Source organism: Chiloscyllium plagiosum, chromosome 18 (genome assembly GCF_004010195.1).
Source record: "Chiloscyllium plagiosum isolate BGI_BamShark_2017 chromosome 18, ASM401019v2, whole genome shotgun sequence".
Classification (NCBI taxonomy): Eukaryota; Metazoa; Chordata; class Chondrichthyes; order Orectolobiformes; family Hemiscylliidae; genus Chiloscyllium; species Chiloscyllium plagiosum.
Genome location: NC_057727.1, coordinates 67,817,038 through 67,838,834, shown reverse-complemented (window position 1 = coordinate 67,838,834; position 21,797 = coordinate 67,817,038). Strand labels below are relative to the sequence as shown.

At 39.8% G+C, this 21,797-nt stretch overlaps 1 protein-coding gene across 3 annotated transcripts in view; it reads left to right on the top strand.

The window, feature by feature from the left end:
- The window catches only part of LOC122559162 (interleukin-1 receptor-associated kinase-like 2), a 48,595-nt gene that overhangs the window by 6,836 nt on the left and 19,962 nt on the right, over window positions 1-21,797 (top strand). For 2 of the 3 annotated variants that reach the window (XM_043708533.1, XM_043708532.1), the window contains exons 2-6: window positions 2,035-2,211; window positions 13,928-14,068; window positions 14,551-14,639; window positions 16,556-16,750; window positions 21,340-21,404. In XM_043708533.1, the coding sequence (XP_043564468.1) occupies window positions 2,035-2,211; window positions 13,928-14,068; window positions 14,551-14,639; window positions 16,556-16,750; window positions 21,340-21,404 (667 nt within the window). Of the gene's footprint in view, window positions 1-2,034; window positions 2,212-13,927; window positions 14,069-14,350; window positions 14,459-14,550; window positions 14,640-16,555; window positions 16,751-21,339; window positions 21,405-21,797 lie in introns of those variants that run through there. The other variant, XM_043708534.1, reaches the window with a different exon arrangement.

The following is a 21,797-nucleotide window of genomic DNA, read 5'->3' as shown; positions in this document are numbered from 1 at the left end:
ATTGAACCCATGCTGTTTGGCATCATTTCTGCATCACATATCACCATCAAGCTACTCAAGTATTAACATGCAATTGTACAAAAGTGTCACAAAAATAGGATTTAAAAAAAACCCAATCAAAAGTCTGGTGGAACACTCAGAACTGTGTCTATACAAGTTATTGGTCACCAAGCAGGTTTTTAGTCAGGTATCATGCATAGTGCATTTGGTTTTCTACAAAATATTCAATTGGGTGGCACAAAAGGTGACTACACAAGAAAGGAGCTTCTGGTGTTGAATAACACATTAGCATGGATAGAGGACTGGCTACCAAACAGGAAACAGTCAGGATAAATAAGTCATTGTATGAGTGGATTTGGGGCAGGAGCCTCTATATTTATGATCTGTATTAATGTCTTTGATGGAGGGATTGAGTGTCATACAGCCACAGATGTATCGAGCAGGAAAAAAAAGGCCCTTTAGCCCATTGAGTCTGTGCCAGTCGAAAACAACCACTGAACTGTTCTAATCCCCTTTTCCATGGTGCATTGCAGGCAAATTTGCTGATGATACAAAGATAGGTAAGTAGTCCAGTTGTGAAGAATCTGCGAAGAGATGTTAAGTTAGTTGGCAAAATATTGACAGAATATAATATCAGAAAATGTGATTTTGGCCAAGAGTAGATTAGCACATTATTATTTAAAGGAAGAGAATGGCTATTACCACAGTACAAAGGGATTCAGGTGTGCATGACCCATAAATTTAGCAGAAAAATGTGGTGCTGGAAAAGCGCAGCAGGTCAGGCAGCATCCAGAATCCTGATTCATGAAGAAGGGCTTATGCCCGAAACGTCGATTCTCCTGCTCCTTTGATGCTGCCTGACCTGCTGCGCTTTTCCAGCAACACATTTTCAGCTCTGATCTCCAGCATCTGCAGTCCTCACTTTCTCCCCATAAATTTAGCATGCAGGTACAGCAAGTAATTCAGAAGGCAAATTAATGAAGTCTTGCTACATGACCACACTTAAAGGGCCATGTAAAATGTGACATTTTCACTTCAGGAGGGTTTTATTTGCAATAAAGGTGGCTCAGATAAAGCTAGCTAGGTAGATTCCTGGGAGCAATGGGTTGTTGTATGGAAGAAAGTTTGAGCAGATTGGGCCTATTACTCCATTGGAATTTTAAAGAATGAGAGATGATCATATTGAAACTTAGGTGATCTTGTGGGGGCTTAACAGGGTGGGTGCTGAGACAATCTTTCTTGACACAACATAGTTTTGAAACTGTGACTCTCTGAGCAAAATGAGGGGGGTCTTCCATTTAAGATGTAAATGTGGAGGAATTTATTCTCTCAGAATTAATGACAGAGTAGAGTGGATGTTGGGCCTGGGGTGGGGGAGGCAAGATTATAGAGTTATGGCTACTTTGCAATCAGATTGACTGTTATTTTATTAAATGATGAACAGGCCTGAGGGGCCTAAAAGCTCAGTTCTTACGACAGTTTCATGATTTTGTAAATGATCTTGGTGCTAATGTGTCATGTCAGTGTGGACCATGTATGCAGCATCTTTCAGATACTGCAATCTGAGTGCAGGTACAATATGCATTTGATTGGTGGCTTTGTCATGTATGAGTGTGGGGGAATCAATCTTATGAAATTATTTGCAATACATATCAGATTCTGCATGATTTTCCATAAATTAAAGATGCCTACAATCAGCAGATGGAGGGTAAGTTCATTTAAACTGAAATGCACTGACTCAAAGAGATGGTTGAAACATAGTCAGAGGCTACAATAGCTTTAAAACACTTCAGAATGCTTTGAGATTGTGAACAGTCCCACATAAGTATGGTTTTCATGCTTTAATTCTGATATATTTTTATAACACTGCACAGTGCATCACTGAACAAGCTCCACCAAGCAGAGTGTGACATAACCACAGTGCATAATGGAGTGTTTGTTTTCCTTATCTCCTCCTAACTTTCCTCTACATAATCTCAATGTGAGGGAAGGAAGCCGATTAGCAACTTTTACGTATTCAGACTATCTTTTCAGCCTCTCGTATCGTAGCTGACCAGACTGAACTAAGGAAGATTGAATCTCTCGGAGGAAATAACAGCAGGACCAGAGAGTTGATGTGGGCATGGGGAATGAGACAAGCAACAGTTCAACAGCTTCTACACATCCTGAATGAGTTGCAGCTGTATCGTGCAGCAGATATTATTCTATCACGTGAGTATATCCCTTTCTAGGTAGAAATTTTTGACGTTCTAATAATTTTACTTTAGAAAAGGCATCAGAATGCTCATTATCAGCACATACTATTTTCAATGAGTCATCAGTTTGAATCCAGCCCAGGCCACTGGGCAAGTCTCATCTATTTTGGCTCTAAAATTCAAAGATGACATTGTTTGGAGTCATCATAAAGCCCAAATCCTGGTAGGACAGAGCTCGCTATATAAAATTGATCTTAATTTGGCAGTAAATTGGCAATATCACTTGAAAGTATGGCTGGTGGGTGAAAAGTGAAAAATAATCATGTGTTCCTCTGAGGTATGTCAATAAAATAGAGTTGAGGGAGGATTATTTTACATGTGACCTGTATGATATCAGATTTTCATTGCTTAATATTGATGCTGGATACTTACAATGGAGGAGTCTGCCTTTTCGTAGAACAAATATTAGGAAATGGCCATCTTCAATTAGAGACAATCTAATTATTGCCCCATGGCAATACTGTCATTGAATACCTCACTATCAAAATTCTGGGGGTTATCAATGACTAGGAACTGAACTGGACTAGCCATACAGATACACTGGCTACAAGAGCGGGTCAGAGGCTAGGAATATTGCAGTGAAACACCTCTGGAGCAGGTGGAACTTGAACCTGGGCATCCTGGCTCAGAGATAGGGACACTACCAATGCACCACAAGCATCCTTAAAAAAAACCAAACCAATGAATAAAGGAACAATTCACATAACTTGAGGGCTCACCCAGGATCTGTTACATTTCCAACATCTTTCTGAAGTGGGAATCATACACCTAGGCCAAAACAACAGCAAAGTACAGTTGCCATAGTCTCAGAGGACCAAAGGGTTGCACTTTTGATAGAGAGAGACGATTAATGGTGAGTTTAGTCTGAGGGTCACCATGACCCCTGTAAAGGGTAAGGTTAAGAAGGTGGGATCTGTATGATAGCAACAGCTGGTGCAGGAGTTGAACCTGTGCTGTTGGTATCATGCGGCATTGCAAACCACCAATCTAGTTTTCTGAGTTAGAGAATTTCACAAGTTCGCTAACCTTTGAGTGAATACATTTTTCCTCAGATGAGTCCTAAATGATCTACCCTGTATCCTAAGACTAAATCCCCTGGTTTTAGACTTCCCAACCAGGGAAAATGCTGTCCCTGAATCTAGTCCATCTAACCCTTTGAGAAGTTATACATTTCAATCCGATCCTCCCTCATCCTTCTAAACTTTAGTGAACACAGGCCCAGTCGAACCAATCTTTCTTTATAGGATAGTCTTACCATCCCTGGTATCAGCCCAGTGAAGCTCTGCTGCACTTTCTCTGTGTATCCTTTGTAGAGTGGAAGCCAAAACTGCGCACATGACTCCAGGTGTGATATCACCAAGGCTCTGTATAACTGTATAATTAGGCATCCCTAATTCTCAACTTTTAGATTTTCAAATTTAGCCACTTTGCTATATGTTTGCCCATTTACTCAACTTATCTAAATCACATTGAAGCCTCTTTGCTTTTTTTCTCTCAACTCTCAATCCCACCCAATCTTGTCATCATCCAGGTCATTTTTAAATATTGTGAAGGGCTGGGGCCCAAGCACTGATCTTTCTGTTGCTCTATTAGTCGCTGTCTGCCACTCAGAAATGGACATATTTATTGCCATTCTCTATTTTCTATCTGTTAATCAATTCTTGGTCCATGCCAATATATTACCTCTTATCCCATATGCTTTAACTTTGCCGACTAACTTCTTATGAAGGACCTTATCCAAGGCTGTCTGAAAACCCAAATACTCCATATTCACAGGTTCTAAGACCATAAGACAAAGGAGCAGAAATTAGGCCATTCAGTCCATCGGGTCTACTCTGCCATTCAATCATGACTTATGTTTCTCAACCCCTTTCTCCCACCCTCTTTCCGTAACCCTTGATTCCCCTGACAATTAAGACTCAATGACCTGGCCTCCACAGTCTTCTGTGGAAGTTCTCTCTTATCTAGTTACATCCTTGGAAACTCAAGTAGAATTGTTCTGTGTGATTTGCTTTTCATAAACCATGTCTAATCCAGTGAAGGCTTTCCAAATTTTCTGTAATCCTGTCCTTTATTAAATAGACTCTAGCATTTTCCCTGCTTCTGTAAAAGTGTGTTCTCTCTTTTTTTAAATAGTGGGATTACATTTGACCCCCTCCAATCTGTACAAACTGCTCCAGAGTCTATAGAATTTTTAAAGTTATATCCAACATACAAAGAGTGGCTTCCTTTAGTACTCTGCGATGTAAATGATCAGACTCTGGTGATTTGATGGCCTTTAACCTTGTTAATTTCCTCAGCATCTTTTTCTTTTACCATTACTGATTTACTTCAGTTCTGCCCCCTTGCTAGTCCTTGACTCCCTAACTAAGAATTAGTTAAGGAAACCAAAATACTCGGCAGAGATTATAAACAATTACTGGAACTCGGTTTAAGGACTCATATATTTGGAAAATGTAATAGGCCACTTTACACTTCACCTTGAGCTGTGGCATACCTCAGAAATGTCCAATCTTGCATTTGTGGGCCATTTAAGAGCATAATGTCAAGTCTTTGAGGATCACGTGGAAAGTTTAAATCCACTGACCTAGGAGGATTACAAAAATCTCTAAATCTTGATCCCCTTTCCAATCAAGAACCTATCCAGCTCTATCTAAAATACACTCAAAGTCTTGGCCTCCACAGCTTTCTGCAGCAATGAGTTTCACAGATTGACCACCCTCTGGCTGAAGAAATTCCTCCTCATCTCAGTTTTAAAGGCCATCCTTTCCTTTTGAGGCGGTGGCCTTTGGCTCCTAATCTCTCCTTCTAGTGAAAACATGTTATCCACGTCCAATCAATCAGGCCTCTGTGTCCTGTAAGTTTCAGTCAGATCCTGCTCCCCATCCACCCTTCCTTCTAAATTCAATCAAGTACAGACCGAGAGTCCCCGACATCTCTTCATATGACATCATCCCTGGGATCGTTCTTGTAAGACTCCTCCAGCACCAGGACGTCTTTCCTTAGATATGGGGCCCAACACTGCTAACAACCTTCCAAATGCCATCCGACCACAGCCTTATATAGCCTCAGCAGTACATCTCGGCCATTGCGTTCTAACTTCTTGAAATGAATGCCAATATTGCACTTGCCTTCCCAACTGCTGACTGACCCCGCTTGTTAACCTGAGGAGAACCTTGAACTGGGACTCTGATGTCCCTTTGTGCCTCAGATTTCCAAAAACTTTCCCCATTTAGAAAACAGTCTGCAATACTACTTCCTACCAAAATGTATAACCTCACATTTTTCCACACTGTATTCCATCTGCCAATTCTTTGTCCACTCGCTTAGCCTATCCAAGTCCTTCTGCTGCCTCCCTGCTTCCTCAACCTGTCCCTCCAACCATCTTTGTGTTATCTGTAAACATAGCAACAATGCCCTCAGTTCCTTTGTCTCGATCTTTAACTTATAATGTGAATAGTTGTGGTCTCAACACTGACCTCTATGGAATTCCACTGAGACTGCCATCCTGAAAAAGACTCCTTTATCCCTACTCTCTGCCTTTTGACAGACAGCCAATCCTCTATTCATGCCAGTCCCTAACATGTCAGGTTCTTGTCTTATTTAGCAGCCTCCTCAGCATCACCTTGTCAAAGGCCTTCTAGAAATCCAAATAGATCATGTCCACTGGCTCATTACCTCCTCAAAAAGTTCTAACAGATTTGTCAGCCATGGCCTCCCCTTGATGAAGCTGTGCTGATCTGCCCTATTTTACTGTGCACTTTCAAGTACTCCGCAATCTCATCCTTAACAATGGACTCTTACATTCTTACCAATGACTGAGGTCAGGCTAACCGGACAGTAATTTCCATTCTGCATAGTAATTCTGCAGTCCCACATCTTAAGTTTGTAAATTCATCAAAAAAAGTATACTTTTATCTAAATATTGCTGTTAAAATTCAATCACTTTTTGTTTGAGGAATGGTCACAGACCACTTCCTGTTTGATGAGTACTTCTTTTCTTTTTAATCTATTTTGGTATTGCTGGTGAAGTTGTGTTCAAACTCCAAGCTCAGTACACTGTTAATGGAAAAAAAAAGAGGAAATGTAAAATATAAAATAATAGGATAGATAAATGGCCTGTTGGTGTTTCTTTTGGTTTGTTAGTTTCACTGATTGTAGAACCCTAATTCTGTCAACAGAATTGTATATTGTGAAGTAGGTATGATTCAGTTCAACAAAGCAAAACCCAAATCCATAAAATGAGATTAAATGAAGAAAAGATCATTTCCTTATGCTGAAAAGGTCAAAACTTACGAGTGTACATTTTTGAAGCTGCTGGAGTTGCTCTGTTATACAGTATTTGCAACACAGAAACAGGTGATGTGCAGCAAATCTTTGATAGATGTATACTTTTTGATGAATTTTCAAACCTAAGGTTTCATTCCACAGGCAGAATGAGTAACACCTCTTTTTTTGTTGTTGTTCGTCAGCATGTGCATTTTCGGGTCTTAGTATCTTTCTCTAAGCTGGTTGTTGGCATGCCAAGTTCTGTTGCATCCATGCAGCCAGTTTGGAGCCCAAGGGTCAGATATGGGTGTATTCTGGATTAGTGGTGCTGGAAGAGCACAGCAGTTCAGGCAGCATCCGAGGAACAGTAAAATCGACGTTTCGGGCAAAAGCTCTTCATCAGGAATAAAGGCAGAGAGCCTGAAGCGTGGAGAGATAAGCTAGAGGAGGGTGGGATCCAAGTCCAAGTCATTAAAAAATAACAAAATAAGCAATGGTTCCATTACCAACTGCTGGGGAAATCTGCTATATAGTTTATCCTAGTCTAAAAAAAGCAACCATTCCCTACTATTGACAGCTTTCTGTTCCTTAACCAATGTCACAGCAACAGTGTTACTGGCTAGTGGTGGTTCAGTTTTGCTTACAAATCTATAATGTGGCATTTTATTAAATATTGGTTTAACCCGAATTTTCAACCCTGACCTTCATCAAATAAATTCAAATTCAAGTTCCTCAGACAAAATTTGCTTTCATCAAATTACGCAGGTTCTCAGTTGTTAACCAATATTTTTTCAAGTGATAATTAATTGCATCATGTATGTTCTCCAGCAGCAGTGTTCAGCTGACTGACCTGCAATTGCCAAGTTCATCATTCTCTTTTTTAACATGTCTGTAACATTTGCAATCCTCTGGTATCACTAAGGTTTGTAAGGAGAATTGAAAGATTATGACGTGATTCTGCATTAGTTGCATCGAAACTGGATGTTGTGACTTTCCAAATCTGAGTATTGCCAATTGCTCTACTGATTTTAGTGCCACCCAATTTTCTACTCTCTCTTTTCCTGGAATATTGGAATTCTCTTTGTATATGAAAACAAATGCAAACTTCTCATTTTGTCCTTCAGCTAAGATGTCTACCTATGAAAGAGATTTTCAATTCAGTCCCTAAATAACTCCACCTTTTCTTTGATAATTTTACTTTTTATCATTTATAATTGACATCTGTATTCTTTTCTAGAGGGAATGTGGTTCCCCTGTTTGTAAGAACTGAAATTAAATAAACAGGGAGCAGCAATGTAGAGATAAAAGGTATAGAATCTATGAAGAAAGAAATGAGGCTCTGCAAAGGAAAACAGACCCTGATGGGAATTATGTTCAGGCCTCCTAGCAGTAGTCAGAATGTGGGACCGAAAATAAATCAGGAGATACAAAATGCATGATTACGATGATCATGGGGATTTCGATGTGCAGGTGGACTGGGAAAATCAGGTTAGCAGTGTATGCCAAGAAAAGGAATTCATGGAATGTCTATGAAGTGTTTCTTTTTGGAGCAGCTTGTGGTAGAGCCATTAAGGAACAGTCCACGGATGTGATGATGTATAGTCATGCAGACTTGCTTAGGGAGTTTCAGGTGAAGGAACCACTGGGGGCAGTGGCCATAATATGATTGATATCTCCCTGTCACCCTGCAGTTTGAGAGTGAAAAACTGGAATCAGATGTAACGTTATTGTAGCTGAGTAAAGGTAACAGCAAAGACATGAGGGAGGAGCTGGCCAGAGTTGATAGGAAGGAGATTTCCTGAGGGTGATTCAGGAGGCACAGCTGCAATTTATCTCAAGATAGAAGGGAGGATGAGGCAACCATGGCTGACAAGGAAACCAGGGACAGCATAAAAGCAAAAGAAAACATCAATGTGGTGAAGATTAATGGGAATCTAGAGGTTTGGGAATCCTTTGAAAACCAGCAGAGGACAACTAAAAGGCAATAAGGGGGGAAATATTAAACATGAGGAACCCAGCTAGTAATCTAAAAGAAGATTTCAAGAGTCTTTTTAGATATTATAAATGTAAAAGAGAGACAAAGTGGGCATTGGACTGCTGGGGAAATAAGGCTAGAGAAGATGTAATGGGGAAGGAAGAAACAATAGAGGAACTGAATAGGTAAATTGCATCAGTCATCAGAGTGGAAGAACAACATACCAGAACTTCAAGGGGGTCAGGGGGGAAGGTAACTGTAGTGACCATCACTAAGGAGATGATGTTGGAGAAGCTGAAATGTTTAAAGGTGGATAAATCACATGGGTCAGATGGACTATATCCCAGAGTTCTGAAGGAGATAGCTGAGGAGATTGGTGGTGATCTTTCAGGAATCACTGGAGTCAGGGAGTGTGCAGAGGTCTGGAAAATGGCTGATGTAACACCATGTTTATGAAGGGAGGGAGGAAGGAGATGGGAAATTATTGGTCAGTAGCCTGACCTGGTCGTTGGTAAGATTTTAAGAGTCCATTATTAAGAATGAGATTGCAGAGGACTTGGAAGTTCATGGTAAAACAGGGCTGAGTCAGCACAGCTTTGTCAATGGGAGATTATGCTTGATATACCTGTTTTGAATTCTTTGAGAATTCTAACAGCAAGTTAAACAAAGGAGAGGTTTTGGACGTAATCTATTTAGATTTTCAGAAGTCTTTTGACAAGGTACCATGCGGGATGTTGCTAAACAAGATAGGAGCTTATGGTGTTAGAGGCACGGTACTGGCATGGATAGAGGATTGGCTGACTGGCAGAAGGTCGATTGGGTTAAAAGGGTCTTTTTCAGTACAGCAGTCATGAACTTGTGGATTTTCATAGGGCTCAGTGTTGGGACAAGAACTATTCACATTTTACATTAATGATTTGGACAAAGGAACTGAAGGCATTGGTGGTGCAAAGTTAGATAGAGGAACAAGTAATGGTGAGAATGTGGGAACGCTGCAAAAGAAAGAGGAGAAGCTAGGAGAGTGGGCAAAGATATGACCGATAGAATGCAATATGGGAAAGTGTGAAATTATGCACTTTGATAGGAAGAATAAAAGTGTAGATTATTTTCTAAGTGGGGAAAGGCTTCAGAAATGTGAAGCACAAAGGTATTTAAGAGTTCTCATTCAGAATTCTCTTAATGTTAGCATGCAGTTTCAGTTGGCTGTTAGGAAGGCATTCATTTTGAGAGGGCTAGATTAGAAGAACAGGGATGTACTGCTGAGGCTGCAGAAGGCTGAATTCGGACTTCATTTGGAATATTGTGAACAGTTTTGGGCCCTGTATCTAATGAAGGATGTACTGGCATTGGAGGGAGTCTGGAGGAGGTTCGTAAGAATGATCATGGGGCTGAAGGTCTTGTTATTTAAGGAGTGGTTGAGGAGTCTGGGTCTGAACTTGATGGAGTTGAAAAGAATGAGAGGGGGATCTCCTTGAAATTTATGGAATACTGAGAGGCCTAGGATGGATTGGATATGGAGAAGATGTTTCCACTCATTGGAGAGACTAGGACCTAAGGACGCAGCCTCAGAGTGAAGAGATGATCTGATAGAACTAAGTTGAGAAATTTCTTCAGCCAGAGGGTGGTGAAGCTGTGGGACTTATTGCCACAGAAGACAGTGGAGGCCAAGTCATTGCGTGTATTTAAGACCGAGATTCTTGATTAGTTCGGGCATCAAAGGTCACGGAGAGAACTTAGGAGAATGCGGTTGAGAAACACATCAGCCATGATCCAATAGCGGAGGAGACTCAGTAGGCTGAAATGCCTAATTCTACTCCTATATCTTGTGATCTTTTTATGTAACGTGCATATACTTTCTTAAAGACTACATCTGGCCATCTTACTGCCTTTTTTCATTTCTCTTCACTTTCTGACCTCAATTTGATTCTTTACAGTATTGTGAGTCTAGTATTTAGCATAAGCTTCCAATTTTTGTTTTTCTTCAATCTTCTATATCTAGTTAATCAGGGATCTTTAATTTTCTGAACTATTAGTTCTGAAGAAGAGGCACTGGACTCAATGTTAACTCTGCTTTGTCTCCACAGATGCTGCCAGACCTGCTGAACAGACTACTTATCAGTGTGTTTTTGTTTCAGATTTCCAGTCTTCAATGTATTGGAGGTCTGCTTATTTCTTCCTCTTGCTATTAGGAACTCCCCAACGAGTGGAACACAAAGATCAAAGCAAACACCAACAGACTACTTATCAGTGTGTTTTTGTTTCAGATTTCCAGCATCTGCAGTATTTTGCTTTTGCTTATTATATTTTACACTTCCTCTTTTCTTTGTGTTAAACGTCAACTTTGTACAAAAACACCAACAGACTACTTATCAGTGTGTTTTTGTTTCAGATTTCCAGCATCTGCAGTATTTTGCTTTTGCTTATTATATTTTACACTTCCTCTTTTCTTTGTGTTAAACGTCAAACTTTGTACAATGTCAGTAACAATTCCAAAATAGATTAAAAAGAAGAGGAGTGTCCATTAAATAAGATATGATTTTTGACAATATACTAGACCAAAAAAAAAGCTGAGTTTTTTTGTTACATGACACAAATGACTTGGATGAAGATATGAATTAGATTGTAAAAGATTGACACTAAGCACTGATCAATGTGGCACAGTATTCATTACATCTTTCCAGTGACCCATTTATGTCTGTCTTCTATTTGCTAATCCATCTTCTATCCAGGTCAATTTGCTACCACCATACCATGAGCTTTTATTTTCTACAATGTGACACCTTAGCAAATGCCTTCTAGAAATCTAAATACCATTCATCCATAACTTCCCCTTATATCCAGAACACACCCCTCAAAATATCTTTACTGTTTAGTTAGCATTGAGCACTGTAGTTTCCTTTCTAATCTCCCTTATTGACACTCTGAAGTTTGTTGTGAACTGCAAATTGCATGCCTGTTTCTGACACACATGATCTTCTGTCTTGCATTATGCTATCTGCAGGACTGCTAGCTCCTTTTTTCTTAAAAGGAACTTGAATTACTAGTTAGTTGCTCAAAGGATGACAGAAATATTTTGCATTTTCTGCATTTATATTGAAACAAATTGGTATTTCTCTTGACTAAAAGTTATCTGTGGTAGGCAGAACAGTCTTTTACGGTAAAGGATTTTCCTGGAGTTTCTCTCTCTCCCTCTCTCTGGTTCTCTAGCAAGCTAGACAACATGTTTAGCCACATTAGAAATCCTTATGCGTTTGGTTTTTTAAATCAGAGTATTAGCTTCCATTTGCACTCCTGCACGATGGACCTTAGAGAGTGACATCCTGCTGCTCTCTCTCTTCCGGATCTCAGCAGATTGCCTCTGTCTGTCAGTTTTCAAGATTATCACAGACACAGCTTCCCCCTAAAAACCCATAATGTGAATCATGTGGGCCTTGTACATTTTAGAAATAGTTTTTTAATCAACCTGTTCAGAAATGTTATGACATACTCCCAGAGCATGTGTGACTTGAACCTCGGCCTTCTGGCTTGGAGGAAGGGACACCACCACTGCACCATAAGAGCCCAGTCAAGTAAATTTAGACTACACAGAATAAGCAATTAACTTTCCTCAAGTCTTTTTTTCGTCTGAACAACCTGTTCAGAAATGTATTAGCTATTTTTAAGACTTAGAATAAATGGACAATTTAATGGATAACTGTTTACAATCTGATCTCTTGACACCTTTCTGGGAATATAGGATCGAACAGTCTAACCATTGTAAATATAACCACTGTAAAGATGTAGCTGCAATTGTCTCCAAGTGTAAATACCTTACCCCTTCTCCTCAGAAGAAAATCTGGGCCTACCTTTAATCTAATGGTCACATCACCAGGCCTATCGTCAGGTCCAGGTCACATGTCCACTTACTATACGGGCAGTCCCTGAGTTGTAAATGGCTTCTATTCTTGAATCCGTTGCAAGTCAATTTGTATGCAAGTCAGAACATAACGCAGTACAACATAAAACAGCCTCTTGCAAGTACAAAGGAACATTCATATGTCAGACCTCTAAAATTAATATTATTGCACGAATGTGATAGCATTTGTAAGTTGAACATTCATAAATCAAGACTCTCTCTGTCTGAAGTCCAAATATCAAAACATAAGAAATGTAGAAACCAGGGTCAAATTTGTCACTTAACTAGATATTCACCAAATATCCTTAGGCATCACCTTCCCATAACCCACAACCACTTCCATCTAGAAAGATAAGGGTAGCAGATACATGGGAACATCATCACTTGCAAGTTCCCCTCCAAGCCACTCACCATCCTGACTTGGAAGTATATCATTGTTCCTTTATTATCGAGGGTCAAAATCTTGGAATTCCCTCCCTGAGAGCATAGTGGGTCAACTTACAGCAAGCGGACTTCAGCAGTTCGAGAAAGCAGCTCACCACCACCTTCTCAAGGGCAACTAGGACAGCCAACAAATGCTCACCAGCTAGTGACACCCAAATCTCTCAACTGAATAAAAAACGTCATTTGTAATTTTAGGGCCATTTTGGAATGTTGGAATGTAAGCAATCTCGAAAGATTGTGGAAATACTATAAATTATTAGCTTTCCGAATATCACTTTCCCCATTTGGGTAGTTTGAGTAAGTTTAATCCTTATTTAAACTGAGCTGGTTGTTGATCTTAATGTGAGCACTTTATCCAGAAACTCTACATTTCCTCTGGAATTCATTTGATAAGCTGCCATAACATTGGTGAGAAACCTCACTTAAATACCATGAACACATTTTTCACTGATCTTCAAAGCTTTGCCATTTTAGGTTCTTCTGTATATTTAATATTTGGTTTTATGAAAAACGTAGCCTGCATTTGGAGGGTTTTGGTTGTCTATCTTGAATCAGTGTACAGAATCTTATAAATATTGGTTACTGTCTGAACTATGAGATTTGAATTTCTACAGTAATTTAATCTAATTGATTTATTTACAAATGAAATATCATCCAGATGTTAGATTTTAGTCTCTGTCACTGGCAAGGCCAGTATTTATTGCTCATCTCTAATTGTCCTTCAGAGATGGTGGTGAGCTGCTTCTTAAACCACATGGGCTGCAATAGTTCAAATGTACCTACAATGCCATTGGGTAAGGGTTTTATAGGATTTTAACTTTGCACCAGTGAAGGAACAGCAACAACTCACAGTAAGTTAGAATGGTTGTGAATTATGGTAAACCTGCAGGTGATGGCATTCCAATGCTTCCTTTTCCTTGTAAGCAATGGAAATCTCAAGATGCTGTCAAAGAATTTTTTATTCTAAACCGTACACATGTGGATAGTGAACAATAAGATGCCTATCAGTGTCAGTATGTTAAGATCTTTTCACTGTTTTACAACATGATTGTGGGCTATTACTAAAATTGCATTTTGTTTTACAAACAGGACAGCCTGCAACTTCTTTCGTTACGCAACCTGCTAGTGCACACATTCCTTTACCAGAAACGTCTGAGATGTTCTGTTCACCTCTACCTTCCACAAGTCCAGAACTGAACTGTGCAAATACTACAGATTTGTTGAACAATGGTAATTACGAAACCTGGGCAGTTATTAAGGGAATGGGCTTGGTGATCGTAATATATTTATACGTTTAGTTTAGTACAGCCCCATTAGTATGCTGATGTACAGTAGTAACAATTAATGTTTCAGCAGTGTCATAATACTCTGAGCTGCATGATAGTTTTGAATAGGATTATATCAAATGGAATAATTCCTATCAGACTCTGAAATCTTGCACAAATATAATGGTTACAGTGGCATACAGAAAGACATGGTTAAAATTGTAACAGGACTTTGTACTTTATTCAGAAACATCTGTACCAAATTACAATACACCTATTTCTTGGAGGAAAAAACATTTACATACCAGCAGCTAACATTACTGATGTGCAACACTGAAGATATTCAGAGTACAGAGTAAGTTATGTCAGAGGCGAGAGTAGAACTGCAGGGTTTTTGTTTGTAAATTTTTAGCTCTCGTGTCTGATATTTGTCTTTATTCTCTGCAGTGAACCAACATGATCCACTTCCTAGACCATCTATTCCTGAAAGTCTCTTGAACTCTATTTTAGAGCCAAACTGTGACAAGTGCAGTCTGGTAAGGTTAGCAGCGCATTTAGCATTTTAAATAAATCATCTGAACATTTCAATAATTAAAGATTACTGGGCATTTAGTGTATGGGATCTGTTTGCCATTGTTATTGTAATATTGGGATCCTATTTATTGAGGATCATAAATTTACCAGAAAGCAATTAGTTAGAGGCTGCTGATGCATTAATTCATAGTGTCAAATATTTGAAAAGGAAGTTTAGAAAAGAATATGAGGAAGAGAAAACATTATTATGAAGAAGATAGTTCCACTTGAAGACCCATCACTGGCACCAGCTGAATACTGTCTTAATTTCTGCCCTTGCGTAAAAAGGTGTAATTAATTAAGGATAGCCAGGAACTTTACCTTGAGGTTCTGTTCTTCAACTTGGTGCCTAGCTCCACATGCTGTTGAGTCAGAACGTCCTTCCTCATCCTACCTGGTGTGTTGATATCTACACGGAGCACAATGACTGAATCTGTGCACTCCAAGTTCCTCCCCACCTCTTGGTAGTGCATTCTGGACTTGCAATCTTAGCTGCAGAGAACGATGTCCACAAGTCTCTCTATTAGAGTTCCTTATGAACGTTACATTCGTTTTCACTCTCCCTAGTTGAAAAGCATCCTGTACCACAGTGCCATGATCAGTTAGCTTATCCACCATACAACTCTCCCTCATCCAGGCAAGCTGAAAGATTCTCAAACCTGTTGAAGATTGGAGATGCTGAGAGTGTTGCCCTCTGGGTGTCCTTATTTGCCTCACCCACAGTCATACCCTCCTTTCCCTGACCACTGACCAAATCGGAAGATCTTCTCCAAAGGTGAGTGAGAGCTTCCTGGTACAAAATATCCAGGAAATTTCCAGTGTCTGTAGTTGGGCCTCCAGCTTATGAGCACTGAGTTGAAGCTACTTGAGTTGTTAATGCAGATATGGTTGCCCTGATCACCTTGGCACCCAAAATCTCCCACATAGCAACTTCCTGCCAACGTTGATATTACTTTTCAAATTAATTATTTCAATTACTTATCCATTTATTTGTTTATTTTTACTATATAATTAACCCCACCAACAGTTTCTGTATTATTTTAAACGTGAGGAATAGGACATTAACCATTTGCCAGATACACTCAAAACAACTAGATTCTTCCCTTGTAGTAGAGTAAGAACCAATTACAAGCTGCCTCTGAGACCTGCCCTCCACACTTTCACTCAGGGGAGGTCATGATAGATCTGCATAGGGAAGTAATGAGGGACTGTTCCTCATTGGTGAAAGGGTTGGATACCAGAGCACACCGAATTACAGTGAATGGCATAAGAACCGAAGGTAAAATGACATTTTAAAAAAATACTTGTTTAAGCAATTTTTATTGTAATGTTGGCAGGGAAGTAGGAAAGATAGATTTAATTTTGATTTTCAAATATAAATGGGATAATTGTGCAGAGAGAAGCATTGTAAATCTCTGGGACTAGATTTACAATGCTCTCTCTGCATAATTATCCAATTATAGGTGTGGGACAAGCCACACAGCTTTTGCAGCAAGCACATCTAGACATCACAAGCTAAATTAACTTTTTCCTGTGCTATAACCATTCCCTGAATCTGTGTACGAATGTATCTGCAATTGTGCACTTGATTTTTCCAATCATTTTCGTTCTTGGGAACGACTTTCTAATCCTTTCTCTCGATTCATCCCCACTCCCACCCATTACCACCACTTAATCTTTCATCCATGCCAAATGGCGGAACACACCTATTTTGATGATAAGGAAAGAAAGAATGTCACATGTGAATAGCACTTAGTTCTTGAAAAGTAATTTATCTTTGGTGCCTATTTGTACATTTCATGTGTGTGTGTGTGCGTGTGCGTGTGTCTCAATATGAATTCCTGTTCATGTTATAATGTGTTCTTTCTGGTTTGTTCAGGGTGAATTCAGCAACATACACCTCCGGGAATCTGATAACCATTCTGTAACATTCAACTGCATCTGGTCCTTGCAGGACCTGAAGGACGCAACTGATAATTTCAATGAAAGATATAAGATTGGCTCAGGAACATTTGGCCATGTCTACAAGGGTCACCGGTTCAATACTGAGTACGCCATAAAACTGCTAAAGAAGGCACGTCTCTTTATCTTCTAATAATATAGATTCCTGTGGTGATCTTGTGCACCAATGTGTAGCTTGTTTTTTAATACATCTGTGTTAACAATGTCTAAAAGTATTTTGACATGAGAAGGTCTGATGATCATAGTTTTCCTCTGTCAGTTAAAACAGCTGGTTTTAAAAGTTGCAAAAGACTTAATGAAATTGCTGCTTGCTGCTAGAGATGAAAGGGTTTGATTGTAGGTGACAAGTGAAAGCCAAGGCAGACTATCCCACTCTCCTTAGTATCAGATCCAACATAATCTACCGAGTTTCCTCTGAATGGGCTCCGTGTATCTAGCATGTGAATCTAATAGGCAATACAAGCAGGTCCACACGTGGAAATGAGAATCTGTGCAATCGTAAGCCAGCACTTTGGTCCTAGAATTGGAAGTGGCTGGCAGTGCAGGAGAGAGGTGTAAACAGGATTGGCTGGGTCACACGATTGTAGGATCATAGAATTCCTGCAGAATGGAAGTAGGCCATTACACACATCAAGTGAACACCGATCCTCCAACAAGCATCCCATCCAGACCAACACCCTTATCCCTGTAACCTTGTATTTCCCATGGCTAGCCCACCTAGCCTACACATCCCTGGACACTATGGACAATTTAACATTGCCAATCCAACTAACCAGCATATCTTTGGACTGTGGGAGAAAACCAGCGCACCTAAAGGAAACCCACGCAGATGCTGGGAGAAAATGCAAACTCCACACAGACAGTCATCCAAGGGTGGAATCAAACCCAGGTCCCTGGTGCCATTAGGTAGCAGTGCTAACTACTGAGCCACAGTATTGCCACTGTGTAGGAGGGTTACCATGGTGTATGGAGATGCCCAAGGGTTCCATGTTGGATTGAGAGGGAGAGGTCACCCTCCTCCTGGCCTTTGAAAGGAAAGGAAAGAATAAAAATAACTTCCTCTCTTTGTGTTGGAGTTTGATCAGTGTATTTAATGTATAACCATTCTGCCCCCTGGTTGGTATCCCTCTCACTTATTCTAAAGAGTTGGTTTAAAATATGTAACCTGAGGCAAGACATGCAGCACTGGTCCAGGTAAATGAACGAATTCATTTAAGTCCAGTTTCCGCTGGTTTAGTAGTATTTCGATTAACCCTCTGAAATCTGTTCGAATAACTCACTTGGTCACACTGGTTTAGTGGTTAGCACTGTTGCCTCACAGTGCCAGGGACCCGGGTCCGGTTGCAGCCTTGGGCAGTTGTCTGTGTGGTGTTTGCACGTCCTTCTTGTGTCATGTGGGTTTCCTCCAGGTGCTCCCGTTTCCTCCCACAGCCTAAAGAGGTGCAGATTAGGTAGATTGGCCATACTAAACTAGGGCTGCACAGCCTAGGTAGATTAGTCATGGGAAAAGTGCGATTATGAGGATGGGGGTGGGAGGAGGGTGAGATGCTCTTCTGAGGGTCAGTGCAGACTTGGTGGGCTGAATGGTCTCGTTCAGCACTGTGGTTATTTTATTGTTAGTCTGAATAATCGCAGTTCTTGGAAAACTACAAGTTAGTATCCTGTAGCATTCTAATAGTGCTTCAGATTTGAATTTTGTTGCCATTCTGGTATTGTTGTGGAACAACTGAATACAGGGAAGGTGCTTAAATATGAGGTTGTGTGTAAACTGAAATAACTGTATTCAGTTCTGTTGATACTGGTCATGATAAAGAGTTCACTTCCCATCAGCCCTTCTTAGCAGCACAGGATATTTTTGTGTTGCAGATGATATAAAAATATCTTGTGTTTTACTTCCCTTTTGTTGGCCTATCTGTACAATTAGATAGTTTTGTGGGGCCAATATAAGGAAAACTATTGCCCAGGGAAGAATGAGGAAGAGATCTTGAACAAATAATGTGTCTGTCATCACAGTAGAATACACAAGTTGCATACAGTCAGTTCTGCTGTAACACGGTAGTTCTGTTCTTGTGCAATCCCATGTTATAAGAAAATCATGTAATAGCAGCATCGTTTAAACTAATGGGGCAGGAATCACATTATAACCAATGCACGCTTTAAAAGTTTGCGCTTAAGAAAGTGTCCCCAATTTGTCAATCGCATTATAGCAAATTTGCATTAATGAAGTGTGTTATATCAGAAGGACCTATACTGGAAATAGAAGCAACCTTGGTGCTAAAAAGTTAGGAAATTAAGATAATTAATTAAAAGCAAAGGAAAGTTAATGGACAAACATAAGGGACTGCAGTCCAACAAATCTCCAGGACCTGACCATCTACAGGCTGGGGTTTAAAAGAGAGTTGCAAAGATGGTGAATGTGTTGACCATGATTTGCCAAAAGTTCCTAGATTCTAGATCATTCCCAGGAGAATGGAAGTTATCACATGTAACACTGCTATTCAAGAAAGATGGCAAAGAGAAAACTGAAAACTCCAGACCAGTTAGGTTGATATGAGTCATTGGGAAAGTACTGAAATCTATTATTACGGAAGTCTTAATGATGTATTTAGTTCTCACGTGGTCAGCATGATTTCCAAATAAGAAACTGTGTGTTTGACAACTTTATTAGAGTCTTCTGAGGATATGACAAATAGGGTAGGCAAATGGGAATTATGGATCTATTGCCTGGATTTCCAAAATGCATTCAATAAGGTGCCACACAAAATGGTACATAAGTAATGAAGGTAATTAGCACAGATAGAGGATAGGTTAATGACCGAGACCAGACAGTTGACATCATTGAGGCAATGCAAGTTGGCTGGCTGTGACTAGCCAAGTTCCATAAAGGATTAATTTATTTATAATTAATATTAAAGGTATAGACAATTTCAGATTTTTTATATACAAGTGTTGTTAATAATGTAAAAAATGAGAGATTAAAGTATCTAACTTTGTGAGTGACACAAATCTAGGTGGAAATGTAATCTCTGGGAGGCCGCAGAGAGACTGCAAACAGAGCTTGAGTGACTGGTCTACAAGATTGTAGATGGAGTATAATGTAGGGAAGTGTGATTGTAATAGAAAAGCAGAATCTTTTTTTAAAAGACATGAAAAGAGTATATGTTAATGTTCATATAGAGTTGGGTGTGTTTTTATGGGTGATGCAAACTTAGCATTTAAGCAGAATAAGTGATTAGCAAGTTGACTGGCATGTTGGCCTTTCTTGTGAGAGAACTAGAATACAAGACTAAATATAATAATTATAATATACAGGGTCTTGGTGCGTCTAGATCTGGAATCTTTCTGCAGTTTTGGTCTCAATGTTTAAAGAAGTATAGACATCAGCCTGTTATGACACACCTCTGGAGCAAATGACACTTTAACCTGGGCTTCCTGACAGTAGCACTGCCTCAGACGATCCCTTGAATTAATACTTGAATTGGAGGCAGTAGAATGAACGTTGACTAGATTAGTTTTTGGGACTAGATGCTCAGTCCTGTGATGGGAGGCTAAGTAGGTTTGGTCTATATTCTCTAGGATTTAGAAAAATTAGAGGTGATCTCATTGAAACATTCAAGATTCTGACCCGGCTTGACATGGCAAATTCCAAATAATACTTAAACACGGGAATACAGTCTCGAGAGAATGGAATGATCTTTTAGGACTGAGATGAGAAATTTCTTCCCTGAAAGGGCTGGTGAATCTTTGGAAGTCTTTATTCCAGATTGTTCATTCTCCTTAGTTGAATATTTTTAAGGCTAAGATAGACATTTTTGTCCTTCACCGAATTGAGGATATTGGCAGCGGTCGGAAACAAATGATTTGAAGCCTAAGATCAGCCGTGACCATATTGAATAGCACAACAGAGCAACTGTAAATGGTCTAATTCTTTCTTATGATTAGATTAGCTACAGTGTGGAAACAGGCCCTTTGGCTCAACAAGTCCACACCGACCCTCCGAAGAGCAACCCAGACCCATTCCCCTACATTTATCCCTGCACCTAACACTATTGGCAATTTAGCATGGCCAATTCACCTGGCCTACACATCTTTGAATGATGGGAGGAAACCCACGCAGACACGGGGAGAATGTGCAAATTCCACACAGACAGTTGCCCGAGGTGGGAATTGAACCCGGGTCCCTGGCGCTGTGAGGCAACAGTGCTAACCACTGAGCCACTGTGCCGCCCTGAGTCCAGGGCTTGACTTTGATTGCCCATTATCAAGAGGTGGAGGCTGCTTTCAGCTGAACATTCACTATCTTAATGGTTGTCGAATGACCTACCTTTGAGTCTTACTTTGTGCAAGTGAAACTCTGGGAAAACTAAGGCCATTCTCTTCATTCTCATCTGTTATCCCTACTCTGGTTAATACCTTGGGCTGAACATGACTCTGTACCCTGCTCGACTTTGTCAAATTTTCTATCTCCTACTATCTCCATTATAATTTCTACCTTTGAAACTGCAAATTTCAACCAAACCTTTGGTCAGTTCTCTTATTTTTTCTTCTTTGTGTGATAGTTTTTAGTGTCTCCGAGGTTCCTTGGGACATTGCTCCAAACATTCGCAGAAATGCAGTGGTTATTGTTGATATACATAAAAAGTTTCTCAGTTTTGTAACTTTTGATTTTTTTGTTGCGTGTAATTATATCTGCACTTGCAGGTGGATGACGCCAACTTGAAAAACACACAAGATTTTTTTCATAGAGAGGTTGAAACTCTTTACCAGTAAGTATATTATTATCTTATGCCAAGATTCCTCTGTGTCTTATAATGTTTTCATGTTGAGAAAATATCAGCAGGAGGCCACCCAACAGTATACTGTATTGTGCGTACCAGGATTTATGACTACGATTCACATTCACTCACTTCTTGATCTTTAATTAAGTCCCTAAGAGAGGCAGTGCATAGCAAATATTCTCTTAGAACCACATCAGTCTTCCCTCAGTGTCACTTAGTCAAAATCTTGGAACTTCCTTTGTTGCTGTACTTGCACTACATGATTGCAGTGGTTCAAGAAGGCAGCTCACCAACAATTCTTTCAAATGATGGCTGAGTCAGTGATACCCACATTTGTGAACAAAAGCTATATCTTCCAGGTGATATGGCCTATAATAATAG